The sequence below is a fragment of the Canis lupus genome, chromosome 2 (assembly GCF_003254725.2).
Source record: "Canis lupus dingo isolate Sandy chromosome 2, ASM325472v2, whole genome shotgun sequence".
In the NCBI taxonomy this organism is placed as follows: domain Eukaryota; kingdom Metazoa; phylum Chordata; class Mammalia; order Carnivora; family Canidae; genus Canis; species Canis lupus.
The window spans coordinates 79,295,070-79,309,755 of NC_064244.1; the positions used below are offsets into that span (position 1 = coordinate 79,295,070).

The 14,686-nt window shown below is 58.7% G+C and overlaps 1 protein-coding gene and 1 long non-coding RNA gene across 17 annotated transcripts in view; one reads left to right on the forward strand and one right to left on the reverse strand.

Moving 5' to 3' along the window:
* Positions 1–14,686, reverse strand: part of ARHGEF10L (Rho guanine nucleotide exchange factor 10 like) — a 159,088-nt gene that overhangs the window by 69,966 nt on the left and 74,436 nt on the right. For 13 of the 16 annotated variants that reach the window (XM_049106683.1, XM_035713176.2, XM_049106694.1 and 10 more), the window contains 4 exons: positions 10,851–11,020; positions 6,383–6,499; positions 3,486–3,594; positions 797–903 (listed from right to left, as the gene is read on the reverse strand). In XM_049106683.1, the coding sequence (XP_048962640.1) occupies positions 797–903; positions 3,486–3,594; positions 6,383–6,499; positions 10,851–11,020 (503 nt within the window). Of the gene's footprint in view, positions 1–796; positions 904–1,786; positions 1,979–3,485; positions 3,595–6,382; positions 6,500–10,850; positions 11,021–14,686 lie in introns of those variants that run through there. The other 3 variants (XM_049106695.1, XM_049106696.1, XM_025448244.3) reach the window with 2 other exon arrangements.
* LOC118353941 (uncharacterized) lies at positions 3,562–12,986 on the forward strand. Its single transcript, XR_004813666.2, has 2 exons — positions 3,562–6,596; positions 10,198–12,986. It is a non-coding gene; the product is annotated as an uncharacterized LOC118353941 (long non-coding RNA).

Consider the following 14,686-nt stretch of genomic DNA (forward strand, 5'->3'; position numbering starts at 1 on the left):
ACCGGCCTACAGTGTCTATTGCCCGATCAGGAGACCAAGAGGCTCCTGAGGAGAGAGACCTGGCAAGGCCAGGAAGAGGAGCTCACGCCGGCTCCAACAGCTCCGAGGGGCTCACGGTGCAGGGGCAGGGGTCACACCTCAGTGCCGGGGGAGGGGTGGCCAGGCAGAGGGACCACGAGGTGTGGCCACATCTCATCCCCCTGGTTGTCCAAAAAAGGCCAAACATCAGGATTTTCTGCCAACCACAGGAGGGGCAAATCCCTTTTGGCGCTTGCTGCCCGGCCACCACTTGCTCAGCGTCCCCGCAGCTGCGGCAAGTCAGGGGCTTCCCCACCCCGTTTCATGGCTGGCACAGCCGACCTGACGACATGCCTCTGCGTGGGCCCAGAGCCCAGCCACCGGGTCCCCATGCCTCGCCCACAGGCCCCAGCGCCCGGGAGAAGCTCGTGGACGGAGGGCGGGCCGGCCCCTCCCGAGTCTCCCCAGCTGGGTTAGCTCAGCGCTCCTTCTGTCACTGCAGCCCCTTCCTGCAAACGACACCTTCGTGTGAAACGCTAAGCTGGGAGTTCTCTGGTCACCCTGGGGTGGGAAGCAAGCACTCCAAATGCTAGGCCCACCATCCCCGGGGACAAGAGCTTGGGACCTGCAGGGTCTAATCTGGAAGTCTGTGCAGCTGGTGAGGAGAGAAGACGCTGGTGGAGGCCCCGCTTGGCACTTCCCCCTTCAAGGCCCGGACTCGCGGGACCCCAACCACCCCTTCCCCTAAAGACCCTCACCCCCGGCTCTGCCCACAGACCTGCTGAGGGCTCAGGCCGTCTGGCATGGGGCCCAGCTCCGGGGCCGGGGGCTTGATGTCCGTGACGCTGACCTCCAGGAGCCCCATGTCCTCCTCCTCCGAGTCACCTGGAAAGTCAGACAGGCCGGTGACACATACAAAAGCAAGGATAACATACCCTGCTCAGACCCCAGGAGCTGGGAACCACCCTGGGCCAGGGTCCTGGGGCCACAGAGGGTCACTCACTGCTGTGCTCCTCTGACCATAAATAAAGGGAAGGGGCACCTGGGGGGCTCAGCGGTTGAGCATCTGCCTTCTGCTCAGCTCATGATCCCAGAGTCCTGGGATCGAGTCCTGCATCGGGCTCCCTGTAGGGAGCCTCCTTCTCCCTCTGCCTGTGTCTCTGCCTCCCTCTGTGTCTCTCATGAATAAATAAATAAAATCTTCTAAAAAATAAAGTAAAAAAATAAAGGGGGGAGAGCAAGGGAGCACAAAGCAGCATGCCTTGGCGCACCAGCTCTCAGGAAGGACTCTGCCAAAGTCACTGTCCCTGCTCAGACCCGCCTGCTTCTGGCCCAGCAAAAGCCAGGCTGTCCGTGTCTCCATCACTATGCACTAAAAATAGTGTTCTTCTGGATGCCCAAAGGGGGAAGAAAGCCCCAAGAGAACGGGGTGTTTGCTGTGTGTTTTTAACCAAAAAAAAAAAAAAAAAGTAGATCGACCCAAAGGGAAAAAGTTCAACTAGACAATGCAGACAAGACTGGGGGCAGCTCTGGGACGGAGGGCAGGAGACAGAGCCTGGGGCCGACGGAAAGACGGAGGTCAGGGAGAGTGCAGGGCTCTGTCCCCACAAGAGAGACGCAGGCGCAGGGAGACGGGACCCTAGCTGCTCGTGCTCTGAAACCCAGTGGTGGCGGCCAGCAGGGTGCTGCGGGGGAGCCAGGAAGAAAGAAGTGACGGCGACCCTTGAGCAAGGGCCCAGGGGGCAGGGACACCCAGGCAGGCCCTTACCTGAGCAGGAGACAGAAGAGGAGGAGGAGGAGGGACAGCGGACGACAGTGTGGGGGTGGGGGTGGTGAAGGCCCTCCTGCCCGGCCCACATGGTACCCCGGGCATCACTCCGCACCCACCCCAGCCGCCGGCCCCGCGGCTTCCTCTTCGCCCATGCGCCACTGGGTAACATTCTTGGCCAGTGATCCGAGCCCTGCCGTGGCTATTAATAACGCCTCTGGTGGGAGGGTCACTTTAGGCAAGGCTCCGGGCTGGCGGGCGGGGTGGGGAGGGCTTAGGGAGAGCCTGCCGGCAGCCCGGCCCGTCTGGGGGTGGGGACGGTGACCAGGAACAGCTCCCAGCCAACCAGCCTGGCCACCCTGTCCTGCCTCCGGGCCGCTCCACCAAGTCTCCTCGGGCTCCTCGGCCTGTCCCCTCCCTCGTCGGGGGCCAGGGCTCCCCCAGAGGTTTAGTGCTGCATCAAGTGCCTGCAAGGGTGGGGTTAAACCCATTTCACAGATGAAGAACCAGCCGCTCTGAGAGGGAAAGGACTAAGCAAGGTCACGTAGCCAGGGGGCCCTGGAGCCGGGATCTGAACCCACACCGCGAGGGGCTGTCCTAGCACCAAACACCTCCACTGAGTGACCGCCTACGGAGGATGACATCTGCCACACAGCAGCCAGGAGCCACGCCAGGGTCTTTCCACGCGCTACCTCGGGCCTTCGCACCACGGCTGCGGAGAGAGGTGCCACAGTAGCCCCATTGTACAGATGAGAAAACGGAGGGCACCGAGTCTCAAAGTTCTCCCTGGCTTGAATATCTGGGCTGGCCTGGAGCCAATCTCTCGCCCCCACCCCTCACTCCAGCCACCTGGAGCCTCTGCCACCTCCCTGTGCCTACTGGCTCATCTCCCAATGGGAACAGGACAGTCCTATGCACGGTCTGGTGTTTACAAGGATGAAGCAAGGAGCTGGAAGATCACGAGAGCGCCCAGCACACGGCGAATCCTCGATAAATGTTGACATATGCGAAGATCATTTCTCGAATGTCTCCTACTGCCCCGCTCCCGGGCCTTTGCACAGGCTTGCTCCTCTGCCCGGGGCACCCGGTCCCTGCCCCCCTCCCTGCCACCTGGCTGACCTGCGTCTCCTCGTCCTCCTGCTCTCAGCCCTTCCCTGACCCTTCACGTGCACTGGGCTCCTCCAAGCTCCTGCCATGGTTCCTCACCGCTGCTCGTCAGCCACTGTGGTCACTTCCTGTTTATAGGCCTGCCCCCCACTGCGCCAGGAAGTCCCAGAGGAAATGCCGCTTCGTTCATCTCGGTGGCCCTGCACCCAGCACGGGGTACGGCCCTTAGTGGGTGTTCAATAAATATTGGCTGGTGGACAGATGGACAGTGGATAAAGGAAGGGAAGAGCGGGAGCCTTCAAAGAGGAGGCCGGGTGAGCCGAGCAGCATGAGAGGCAGGAGGTCAAGATTGCCAGGACAGAGACCAGGGGCAGGGACGCTGAAGGGAGGGGCCCCACCGCCCCCAAAAAGAGGTGGGTCATACCTGCCAGAGGATGGGAAACGAGCTGGGACCAGCCAGTGATATTTGGGGGGTCAGTCCCCAACTCCTACCATCAGAGGATCTCAGACCCCAAGTGACTTTGCCCACCCGTCCCTGGGGTCACAGAGCTGAGCCCCGAGCCTCCTGCCAGCCAGCCCCACAGCGCCTCACCGAGCACATCTTTCCTGTGCAGAAAGGATACTTTGCGCATGACGGCGATCCTCGTCTTCTCCAGCCCATCCTTGGTCCCGCTCTTGGCAGCCTTCATGAGCTGGGTCATCTGAGCAAAGGCAGAGGGGCTCATCAGAGAAGCCGAGAGAGGCCCGGGACACCTGCCACCAAGGGCCACCAGCCCCACCCAGGCCTCCCAGCCGGAGCTGCCCACATCAAGACCCCAGGGCCCTTTCACTTCCCAGGAGGTGGCAGCAGAAGCCAAGAGGGACAGCCAGGCTCAGACACCCTGGGACAAGGTGAGAAGGGGCATCTGTGCCCCCAGGGATCACCCTGGAGGAACCTCTTTATCAGCAAGAAGGGGCCTTCACCCGACTATCTCCCTTTCGGGGAAAGACTCGAGGCCTGGGTTCAGATCCCAGCTACACCTCTTGGGACAAGTCACTTAACGTCACTGAGCCTCAGTTTCCCTACCGAGCTGTGCCAGGGTCTGTAGGACTAAGGACAGAGTCCAGGGAAGCATGCTGAGCAGTAAAATGACCGGTGCAAATGTCAGTGGTTACTTTAGGGGAAGTGAGTACACACCCCTATCCCATCTGCCAAACCCAAGTGAGGAACCCTCCCTCCCTTGCCCCCCAAACAGCCAAGTTTCTTACTGAGCCAAGGCCTGGGAAGGCGGAGAGGAGGCTGAAGCGGCCACTGGGTGGGGAACAGCTGCCCCTATGTGGGGAGGGACCCACAGACACCAAGCGGCAAGCGAAGCAGCATGGGAGGCTTGGGAGGTCGGCGGGCCCGGCGCGGGGAAGCCGGTCCCCCGAGCGCCGGGGGGAGCCAGGGCTTGCAAACAGAGCCGCTGACCCCTAGGTGGTTCCTGCACCCCACAGCCCCCAGCCCCAACCTCCGGGTCTTCCCCGACACAGGGTCAGTGCCATGGGTCGGAACTTCCTACAGTGATGGAAATGCCTCCCGTCTGTGTGCACTTGGGGTCCACCAGCCACAGGAACCCCTGGCACTTGAAGAGCAGCTGGTACAACTGAGGACCCAGAGTCCTGACTGTATTTCATTGTGACTGACTTAAATTTAAATGGCCACATGGCCGTCGGAATGGCCCCTGCAGCTCTCTGGAACACTCTTCTCCTTCCTGAGGCTCCCTGAGGAAGGTGGGTGCACTCCTCTGGGGGGCTCCGGTCACTGCCCTTGCTATCACCGGCCTGCAAACAAGCCCCGGGGCCCCACTCCTGGCACCCCTTGGGCCCTTGCAAAAATAACCCACTGGGTATTAGGCCTAGGGCACAGGGTGGTGGCTTTTCAGGAACAATGCTGACATTCTGGAAACAGCAGGGGCAAGGGGGAAGTCCTCGGGGCCTCCCTGCATCTAAATGGTACAATTTTTCAGCTGTGATTCTTCGCATCTTGGGGTGGGGGTTGGGGGGGTCATAACCACCCGTGATAACCTAGGGAGAAGGACAGATGACAACCCCAGAGACTGCACAAAGATGCTCGCCCTCCTCTGGGGAGCTGGGGCGGGGGGCGGTCCACAACCTCCAGATTAGAAACCTCTGCTCTGACCCCAGTCCTTTCCTGTCAGAAAGCTATCCTACAAACTCCCAAAGTGGTCTTCCCTTGGCATTTCCCCGGGCAAGAAAGAGCAACCACTGAACACCCCAGAAGGGGCCCCCAAGTCAGCCTGCAGCCTCCACCTATCCTCACAGTGCAGAGGCTGGGCCGGGGTCTGATTCCAGGGGCGGAGGCCAGGGCGAGAACCCTGGTGGGAGACTCTGAGCTTCACGTGCTCCCTGCTCCTCTGTGGGCCTTGGCCTTCTGAGAAGTGAAGCCTGCCCACCTCGGGTCACAGGGCCCCCGTGGTGTGTCCATACAAAGGCCGTGCAAACCAGAAAGTGTCTCTGCCCCTCCTCTGGGGAGGGCGTGGGTTCTGACAAACCGGGCAGTGGTGCAGGATGGAGCCCACTCGGCTTTGGCATGCACGGACCCGGGTTTGAATCCCAGCTCTGCCGCTGCCCAGCGCCACGACCGCCAGCCAGGTACTTCACTCACCAGCCTCACTGATGCCAAGTGACAGCAGTAGGACGGCTGCCTCCCGGACACCCTGGGACAGAACCGTCAGGTGCACAGACCACAGTGGCCACCAGCCACTGAGCTCTTCAGTGGTGCCAAGCGTAGCACTGAGCACCTTACAGGTCTGAGCTCACCGAATTCTTCTACCCAGCTGGGGGGCTGGTACTGTCGAAGCCCCCATTTCACAGGTCAGGAAACCAAGGCTCAGAAAGGTCAAGAGGCCTGCCCAGGATCACACAGACAGGAAGTGGTGGGACTGGGATTCAAAGCCAGGCCTGCAGGCCTCCAAAGTCCATAGTACACAGTAGGTGCTCGATTAAGGGAAGTTCCTGCTGTCGAGGTCATCATTATCCACAAGTCTGAGGCGCCTCTGAGCAGAAGGTGCTGTGATTTCTCTACAGACTTTCTTACCCTGGATCTCTCTGAAAGGCTCAGAGGGGCAGGAACGTCCAGCATCGCTCACTGCTCCAATGTTTTCAGACCGTGACCCTAACCCCCCGCCATGGTTATCAAATTGGCAGATCCCTGGGCCTTAGTCCAGACCTCCGGAACCAGCATCTCTGGGGACGGAGCTCGGGAGTCTGCACGCTCCAGAGCACCCTGGTGATTCTGCAGGCCCTCGGGTCCACAGACCCACCCAGGAATTCCGGAAGGCAGCTAAGGTTTGGCCCAGAGAGAGAGGCAAGAAGTGGGGGAGCAGGGGCACGCGTGCCGACTCCCAGCACCCCCGGCCCCAGCGCCGATGTGCGATGCAGCCAGGGGCTCAGCAACCCCCCTGCAGGGCCCCAGCCGGGACACGGGGGGGGGGGGACAGACAATACCTTACAATCGTACTTGTGCTTCAGCGCCTGCATGTCTCTCCCCCCAGCTCTTAAAGCCAAGATGTCTTTCTTAGTCCTGGCGCATCTCTCCTTTAGCCTAGTCAGGTCTGGAGAAAGCTGGAGCCCCCAAGCAGCCAGGCAGAGGGAGAGCAGGTGCGAGGAGCAGGCGGGACGGCAGGAGACAAACAGGGCAACAGAGGAGAAAGGAGACCAGGTGAGGTGGGGTGTGGGGCGTGGGGAGGGCTCCCTGCCGGGGATCGGCTCCAGCAGCGTCCCACCCCAACACGTAGTAGGCAGCGGGGGGTGGGTCCCGGCTGCTGGAAGGACAGGGGGAAGGGACTGGCCAGGCCCTACTCAGGGAAAGAGAAGAGTGCTTGGAGACAAGGACTGTGTCTCAGGCATCCCCCCATCCCAGGGGCCAGCGTGGGGCTGGTGACACAGGAGGTCCTCGGTGAGTCATGAGATGGGTGGGTGGCAGGGGGATGGTGGGCAAATGCATAGGAAGGTGGCTGGGTGTACAGAGGGATGGCTGGACAGACAGATGGACAATAGAGGGATGGGCGGATAGACGGACAGATAAATGGATAGGTGAGCAAATGGATAAAGTTGGTCGGATGACTGCAGAGCTGGGTAAACGGATGGGCAGACGAACAGTCAGATGAATGACTGGGACTGGTGGACGGACGGATGGAAGCGGGGCTGCGCTGGTAAATACTTGACGCGGGCTTCCCCGGGAGGAAGAGCCCTGCTTTGTAGTATTTCCATGGTGTGAACACTCCTACCGTGGCAAACTTCAAACTACCAGTGTGACATCGCGGAACGTGGAGTTGGAAAGAGAGTACACAGTTGGTTCCTAGATCTTGGGAGCTGGGAAGAGCCGGCTCTGGCACACCACTGGAGGAAGGAACCAGTAAATGGGGGCGGGGGGGGGATAGGGGAGTGCAGGTGGACAACTGGATGGAAGGATGGGTGGCTGGCTAATTTACATACTATCTGGGAAGATGGATGGATGGATGGACGGATGGATGGATGGGTGGGTGGATGGATGGAGAGACAAACACATAGACATTGAAATGCCTCAGCAGCGTGAGCAATAGTGATATTTGGTAAAGCATACAGAAAGCCAAGACAGTACTACTTCCAGAGCAGACGAGTAAAGGGCCCTAGAGCATGAACTCTGGAGGCAGGCAGGCCTACGTGCAAATCGCCCCACGCGCGCGAGTCACTAGCTGAAAAAAATGTCTTTACCTCTCTGAGGGACACCTTCCTCACCGGCAAAGTTGCCAGGATGATAACTACTTCACAGAGTTACTGAGAAGGTTAAATGGGCGATACATGTAGGGTCCAGGACTTAGTAAGTGCTCAAAAAAAATGGAAGCTATTATTACACTACCTTACAAATTATAAGTGCTCAATATTTGTTAAATAAGTGGATAGTTGGGGCAGCCCCGGTGGCTCAGCGGTTTAGTGCCACCTTCAGCCCAGGGTGTGATCCTGGAGACCCGGGATCGAGTCCCACATCAGGCTCCCTGCATGGAGCCTGCTTCTCCCTCTGCCTGTGTCTCTGCCTCTCTCTCTGTGTCTCTCATGAATAAATACACAAAATCTTAATAAATGAATGAATGAATGAATGAATGAATGAATGAATGAATGAATAGTTGGTCAAATGGACGGATGGATAGATGGGTGAGTGGATGGATGGGGGGTGGATGGACAGATGCATGCATGCATGGACATAAGGACAATGTGTCTTCTTTCAAATCAGATGCGACATGGAGTCGTAGCTCTACTGCTTACTGGTTACGTGACCCTAACCTTATCATTTATCCTCTCTGACCTCTGAGGAGTAAAATGACTTTTAATGCAAATAATACCAACCACTCTAGGGTATTAGGAAAGTCCTATGAACTGCTTTATAAACTGGCCACACTAAGCAGATGCTCACTACTGTTAATGCAAAGAAACAGCAGGACAGAGGTCCTTCGGAGAGTTACTCAGGCTCCCCAACACTGGAGAGGCTGGGGTTCAAACTGAGTCTTGTTTCATCTGTAAATTGATACAATAAAATCATAAAGTCCCTGGCTTTGCACTGCCCCTCTGCCTCGCTCAGGATTAGAAGAACCAGGGTCAGAGGTCAGCTGCAGACTGGCCAGATCCAAGCAGGGGAGTGAGCAAGGCTGGGGTCAGAGCTGGCATTTCTGCCCAGCGCCCTGGCCAGCTGCATCACAGTAACCTTAATTACGAAGAGGTCATAGTCAGAAAAAGGAAAAGTCCGATGCAGTCCATTCCATAACTGGAAATAAAAAATCCCACTGACCATGGGCTGCAACCAGCAGGTATTTATTAACATAACAGGATCGGGCCCCTGCCTACATGGAGGTCAGGCGCGTCCCAGGAGGTCCCTCTGTAGACCCCTCAGGCACCTTCTTTGGCAAAAATCCACCTGCTGAGGCCTGGCCTCCAAGACACCTGAAGGAGGGACTACACTAGCTCTCTTGCAGCTGGATGGGGGGCCAGGCCCCCCGTCAGACTCCCAAGGACAGGGTAAAACACCACCAGATCTCTGCTGCCCGCGGCCCCACAGCACACACAAGGCACAGCCAAGCAGAGGTAGTCCCCCAAACACGCAGCCGCTGCAGTGCGAGACACGGAAGCAGGTGGGCCCCAAGCAGCTCAGGAGGGCAGAGCACCGCAGACAAGGCTACCCTCGTGATCCTGATGCCCGTGCAAGTCAGAGGACCAGCACTGGGGAGCCCAAATTCAGCATCTCCGTGCCCCCTGCCCCCTGGGAGACGTCTATGGCTCCCTCCCGGGACCCAGCAAGAAGGCCAGGGGCCGGGAAAGCCTCCAAGAAGGGACTAAGGAGGACCCAAGAGGCTGAGAATAAGGCATGGCCCCCGCCTCAAGCACTTCCTGCGCCCAGTATCCCCAACCAAGCCAAGAGGCGCAGGTCCTGCCCTTACCTTGAGGGGTGACCCAGTGCCATGCTGGCTTCATAACCAGAGCCCTTTCCCCCTAAAGCAGTGCAGGCTGCCCCTTCCCAGAACAGGAAAGGAACAGGGCCATTCCTGGGCTTCCGCCCAGGCCATGACTCCAGCTGGGGCCAGCTTTCCCAGCCCCTCCAGTTTCTGAGCCAGAGAAGCCCGGCTCTGACCAGGGCTGTTAGATCCCACCCGTGTCAGGCTTGTGGCCCTACATCCTTGGGCTCATGTTTACAGAAAGGCGGTTTGGGCTTTGTTTTCGACAAACTGCTTCATATGTGGTATCTCCTCCTAGGCCATGCCGGTTTGCCTGGCCTGGGCTGGGTCTTCCCATTCCCATGCACCCCGGCCCACACCCTAAGAAATGACTGGGCACACAGTAGGTATCGTAGATGCTTAACTTTATCCCAGCAAGACACCAAAGCTGTTTTCCAGGGCCCCAGCCACAGAGGCTCAGCCCCAAGACTGGTTCAAGAGAGACGTGCTCAACTCCCAGGCTTCTCAAGGCCTTGGGAGGCCCCCCTGGGCTCAGGAAAGTCTGCCTGAAGATTTGAAGATTCAGGTGTGAGGGCTGCTCTGGCCAGCATCCCTCCTCCAGGGGGGATCCCCAAACTCAGAAACGGACAGGAGGTGCCCATAACCCCAGCCTAGTCCTGGGGCCCCTGCCTTCTAACCCTGTACCTCCTTTGGGTGTCTGCCTGCCTGTTTCTTTTCAAAAGGAGGCTGAGCGGGACCCCGTCACCTCTGGTTGGGCAGGGCCTGCCTGTAAGAAGTGCTCTCATTAAACCCCAACTCTCAGCCTGAACAGAATCTGCTTTCTGGTGGCTTCTACAGGACAGATGGGAGGAGCAGCCTGTCTCAGGAGGAAGCAGACGATCCATCCTCCTCTTGGCCTTCTCGGCTTCCTCCATGAAACCAGCAGAATGAACCCCGTTCCAGGCAGAAACCAATGCACGGATGGCATTTTAAAAGACCTCGGAAAGAGGCCTTCTGGGCAACTGTGTCTTAACCACAGCAGCTCCTGCCCCCTTGCTCACTTGCCCAGGGCGGAGGACTGTACGGGTCGAGGACCTTTCTCAGAATGCACCCCGCGGGGCAGGGAGACCAAGCTGACTTGATCTAAGAGCCAACTCTCATCGGTTGGCTGGGCTGCCTGAAGCCTGTGTTGAGCCTGTGATTCTGCAGCCAGACCTGAGCCCATGAGCATCATGGTCCCTTGCCAGGGCTGCCATGGGAACCGGGTGGGGGAGCACCTGTGCCAGGTAGTAGCCACGCCCATTCCAGGTGTAGGGCTCTCCGAGGTCAAACAGCAATGCTGATGGGATCATTTCCCGTTTTCAGGAAACTTGGGCTGCGTCCTCTCTCACTGCACATTCCTGGGGGTCACTAATTGGGTAGGAGTCTGCGCCTGCCCTCACCACCCTCCTTACCGCCTCCCCAGGGCATCCCAGCGCCCTGGCTGGGGTGAGAGAAGCCCACCCCCTTACCTTGGGCTGGAAGGACACTCGGTGCTTGGTAGGCTCTGCCTCTGGCTTGGTCTCCTCCCCCGAGTCCTCACTGTAGCTCTCAAACTCACTGGAGCTCCAGCCTAGGTCCTCCGCCTCCCTGGGCCCTCCGTCCCGGTGCACATCCTCATAGAGCAGGTTCCTCTCCACCCCTGCGGGGCCGAGGGACAGACCTCGTGAGCCGAGGCTCCAGTGACAAGCCCACCAGACCCAATTTCTACCCCAGGCAGGCGGGTGGGGGGTGGGAAATGGGAGGTGGGGGGTGGTCGCGGTTTGGCCCTGCAGCTCCGTCTCTGTTTCCTTGTCCATTAAACAGAGGTGATGACCACACAACATCCACCCGGTAAGTGAGGAGGACACGAGAAAATGCGGAAAGGCACAAGAAATGAGTCGGGCACACAAAAACCTCCTTAATTCCCTCCCGCCACTCCTCAGTCTTGCTCTTCTGGGATCTGAGTGCTCATCCTGGCCTCTGAGAATGTATGGCCAGGGCTGTATGGGGGCCCCTGCTCCCTGCCTGATGGCCTCCTCTCTGAGCACCCGCTGAGCAGGAAAGAGAAGACCTAAAACCAAGTCCTGCCTCGGGCCCTGAGCTCTGGCCCCAGCATCCTCAGGGGCGAAATGGAAATTGTCAGGAGCATTAAATGATGAAGGACCCCTCACCCCAAATCTAAGTTTCCCGTGTGGGTCCCGGATGGTCCAGCAGGGGGCGTGCCTGACCCAGCATCCTGGAGTGTCCCCTTGTCTTCCTAAGCCCCACAGGGGAAGTAGGGACAAGAGCTAAAGGTCCACTGGCCAGGAGGGACAGGTCCTCCCCAGGGCCAGGCCACTCCCATGGTCCCTGTCACCTCTGGAGTGAGGCTGCTTCAAAGCAGAGGTGGAAAAGCCGCTGTCCAAGTAGCCCCAGCTCCATCCCAGAGACGGGCTTCACTCTCACCCCCCTGGGCTCCACCTCCTGGCCTGTCACCCGAAGAACCAAACTGCAGGTCCCACAAAAGTGAGGCCAGACCCCAAAAGGTACGCAAAGATGAAGATGCTTTTGTCCATGCACAAGAAATATAGCATGAAGGGTTAAAAAAAAATCTGCTCAGAACAGGGAGCTTTGGTTATCGGAGACCTCTCTGCAAGATGGTGATAATAGCAAGCCATAAGGTCGAGTAAATAAAATATGAACCAAAAGCTGTAGCAAAGAGCCTAGCACATGGCAGGCACTCAGCAAAGAGCAGCTGGTCCTTGATCACGGGGTCTCTGGGGGAGCCCAAGTGTCATCCCACTGACCCAGGGCCCCCACGTCCACCCCACATGAACGCCAGGGAGTGGGGGGTCTGGGAGGTTGGCACCAAAGAACAAACAGACACAATGAGGCTTAGCTGGGGACTTAGGTCTCAGGATGAGGAGGGAGCATAAGGTTATTTTTAAGCCAAAAATAATAGTGACTAATGTCTCCAGGGACTGGAACAGCTGGTGACCAGGCTGTGACCTTTACAAGCCTGGGCTGACTGTCTGACCCATAAGCAGAGGAGCAGAGCCCAGTTCCTGGGGCTCCTTCTGAGGAAGAACCCAGGCAGCATCTCCAGTACCTACCTCCCTACACTTCCATGACCCCGGCCTCCCACCCACCTACATCTGCAGGTGCCGCATCTCCTGCTGGATTTTCCTGCAGCCCGAAAGGTTGATAGGGTGCAAGTAATCACCTCATTAGAAAAACAAGAACACAGGGGCCTGGAGAAGACAGGTGGCTGGCCCAAGGTCAGACAGCACGGAGAAGGGGCTGCAGACTCCTAGGCCAGGCTCCAACCAGTCACCACACCGCCTTCTGCTGAGGCCTCCCAGCCCGATCATTGCCTGGGCTCATTTACAAATACTCTCTCCAGGGGCGCCTGGGCGGCTCAGGTGCTTAAGCAACTGACTCTTGGTTTTGGCTCAGGTTATGATTTCAGGGTCCTGAGATCGAGCCCCACGTCAGGCTCTGCACTCAGAGTGAAGTCTGCTTGTCCCTCCCCCTTGGTCCCTCCCCACCTTGCTTCTGTAAACTCTCTCTTTCTCTTAAATGAATGAGTGAATGAATGAATGAATGAATGAAAGACTATCTCCAATAAAGAGTCATCAGATTCCAAATCTGAGCCAAATCCTCAGCCTTCAGGGGCCTCACAGGGGTCCTGGTTCCCACCCTCTGCTTCCTGGGGCCTCAGGCTTCACTAATGGCTCCCCTTCCCCAAGCGTACACCGTGGCCACCGGCTCAGTGCTCTGTGCCAGTTATCTCACGGCATCCTCCCAAGCCATGGAGGTCCCCACTACTGCCCCGATTGTACAGATGTAACTGACTGAAGCTGAAGTTCTCTGGTATGACACCCCCCAAAGCATCAGAATGATATTCCATAAGGTCAGGATGATATTCTGATTTTATATGAAGAAGCCAAGGCCCAGGGGAACCAAGCCCTAGGCCCTAACCAATGGCAGAGCTGGGATTTGAAGCCAGGGCTGTATGGGGGGCCCTGCTCCCTGCCTGATGGCCTCCTCTCCGAGCACCCGCTGAGCCCACAGCAGTTCGTGAAGGTCGGTGCTGGGCCCTGGCAGGTCTAAAACAAATAGCACCAGTCTTGCTTGTGCAGTGTACCCACTGAGGGCCAGCCGCAGCCTCAGGCTCCCAGCCCTCCCACAGCCCTGAGGGCGAGGGCCCTGGGATGGGGGTCACCGTCCTGGGTTTGAAAGCTCAGAGCCGACATCCTGGCCACCTCCTTTAGCAACTGCAGGATGACATATCAGTGTCCAGTGAAGCCTGGGGCCTAGCGATAAGTTGTTTGACTTGATTCTGGGGGCGGGGGTGGGGGAGAAACAGCCTAAGGGAGCTAAATCCAAGCCACTCAGATCTCTGAGATCTGGGACCTTCCGACCAGACCCCACTGCCCCAAGGCACTGTGCCCTTGCCCCTCCTCTGCCTGGATTCAAACTAGCAACAAGCAGGGATGTTCCCGGAACCTCTGGGGCTTGCTAAAGGGATGTGCTTATCGTCAGCCCACCCGTCCCTGTTCCAGGAACAGGAGTCAGGCGTGCGGCTCTGAGGGCCCTGGGGCCTTGTGATGTTGTCTGCACGTCTCTCCCACTGGACTGTGCACAGCCCAAGGATGGTGGGCCGCCCCTATCAGACTAGAAGCTCCTCAAAAACAGGCCGTGTGATCTGCAGCTGGTGGCTTAACTTCTCAATGCAACTGTCACCGGAGCCATCAGCCCTGCCCTGCAGACCTCAAGGGGTTGGCTGAACAGTGGGAGCAAATAGGCATCATGGGTCACAGGATGCCACCCGAATCCTCCTGGGGCAGGGGACAGAGCGGCACACTTGGGAGTCTGAATAACCAGGCTCAGATCCCAGCTCTGCCTCTAGTCTCCTTTCCTGGACAATGGGGCCAGGATACCCGCAGATTCCAGCAAGCAAAACCTGCAGCGTCGCTGGCCTGATGTGTTCAGGCAAAGGCCGCTGTCCCTGGGGACAGTCAGGGGCCGTGCCTCCCCCCTGGGGCTGGGTGATACTCTGGGGCTGGGTGACTATGGGGGCTGGGGGTGCGCCCAGCCCAGCGCAGGCAGGTTTGCCCCACCCCCTCCTCTGCAGCCACAATTCCCCCACCCCCCCCACCGGCTCTGGACCCGCCCAGGGCGCAGCAACGGTAGGTGAAAGCAGGAGGGAGGGGCAGGGCGCAGGGGGCGGGAGGGAGGGGCAGGGGGGAGGAGCAGGGGTAAGGGGCAGGGGCAGGGAGGGGCGGGGGGGGGGTGGGGGGGAGCGGACGAGCAGACCCTCCCAGGCCCCGCCCCCGCCCCCCCC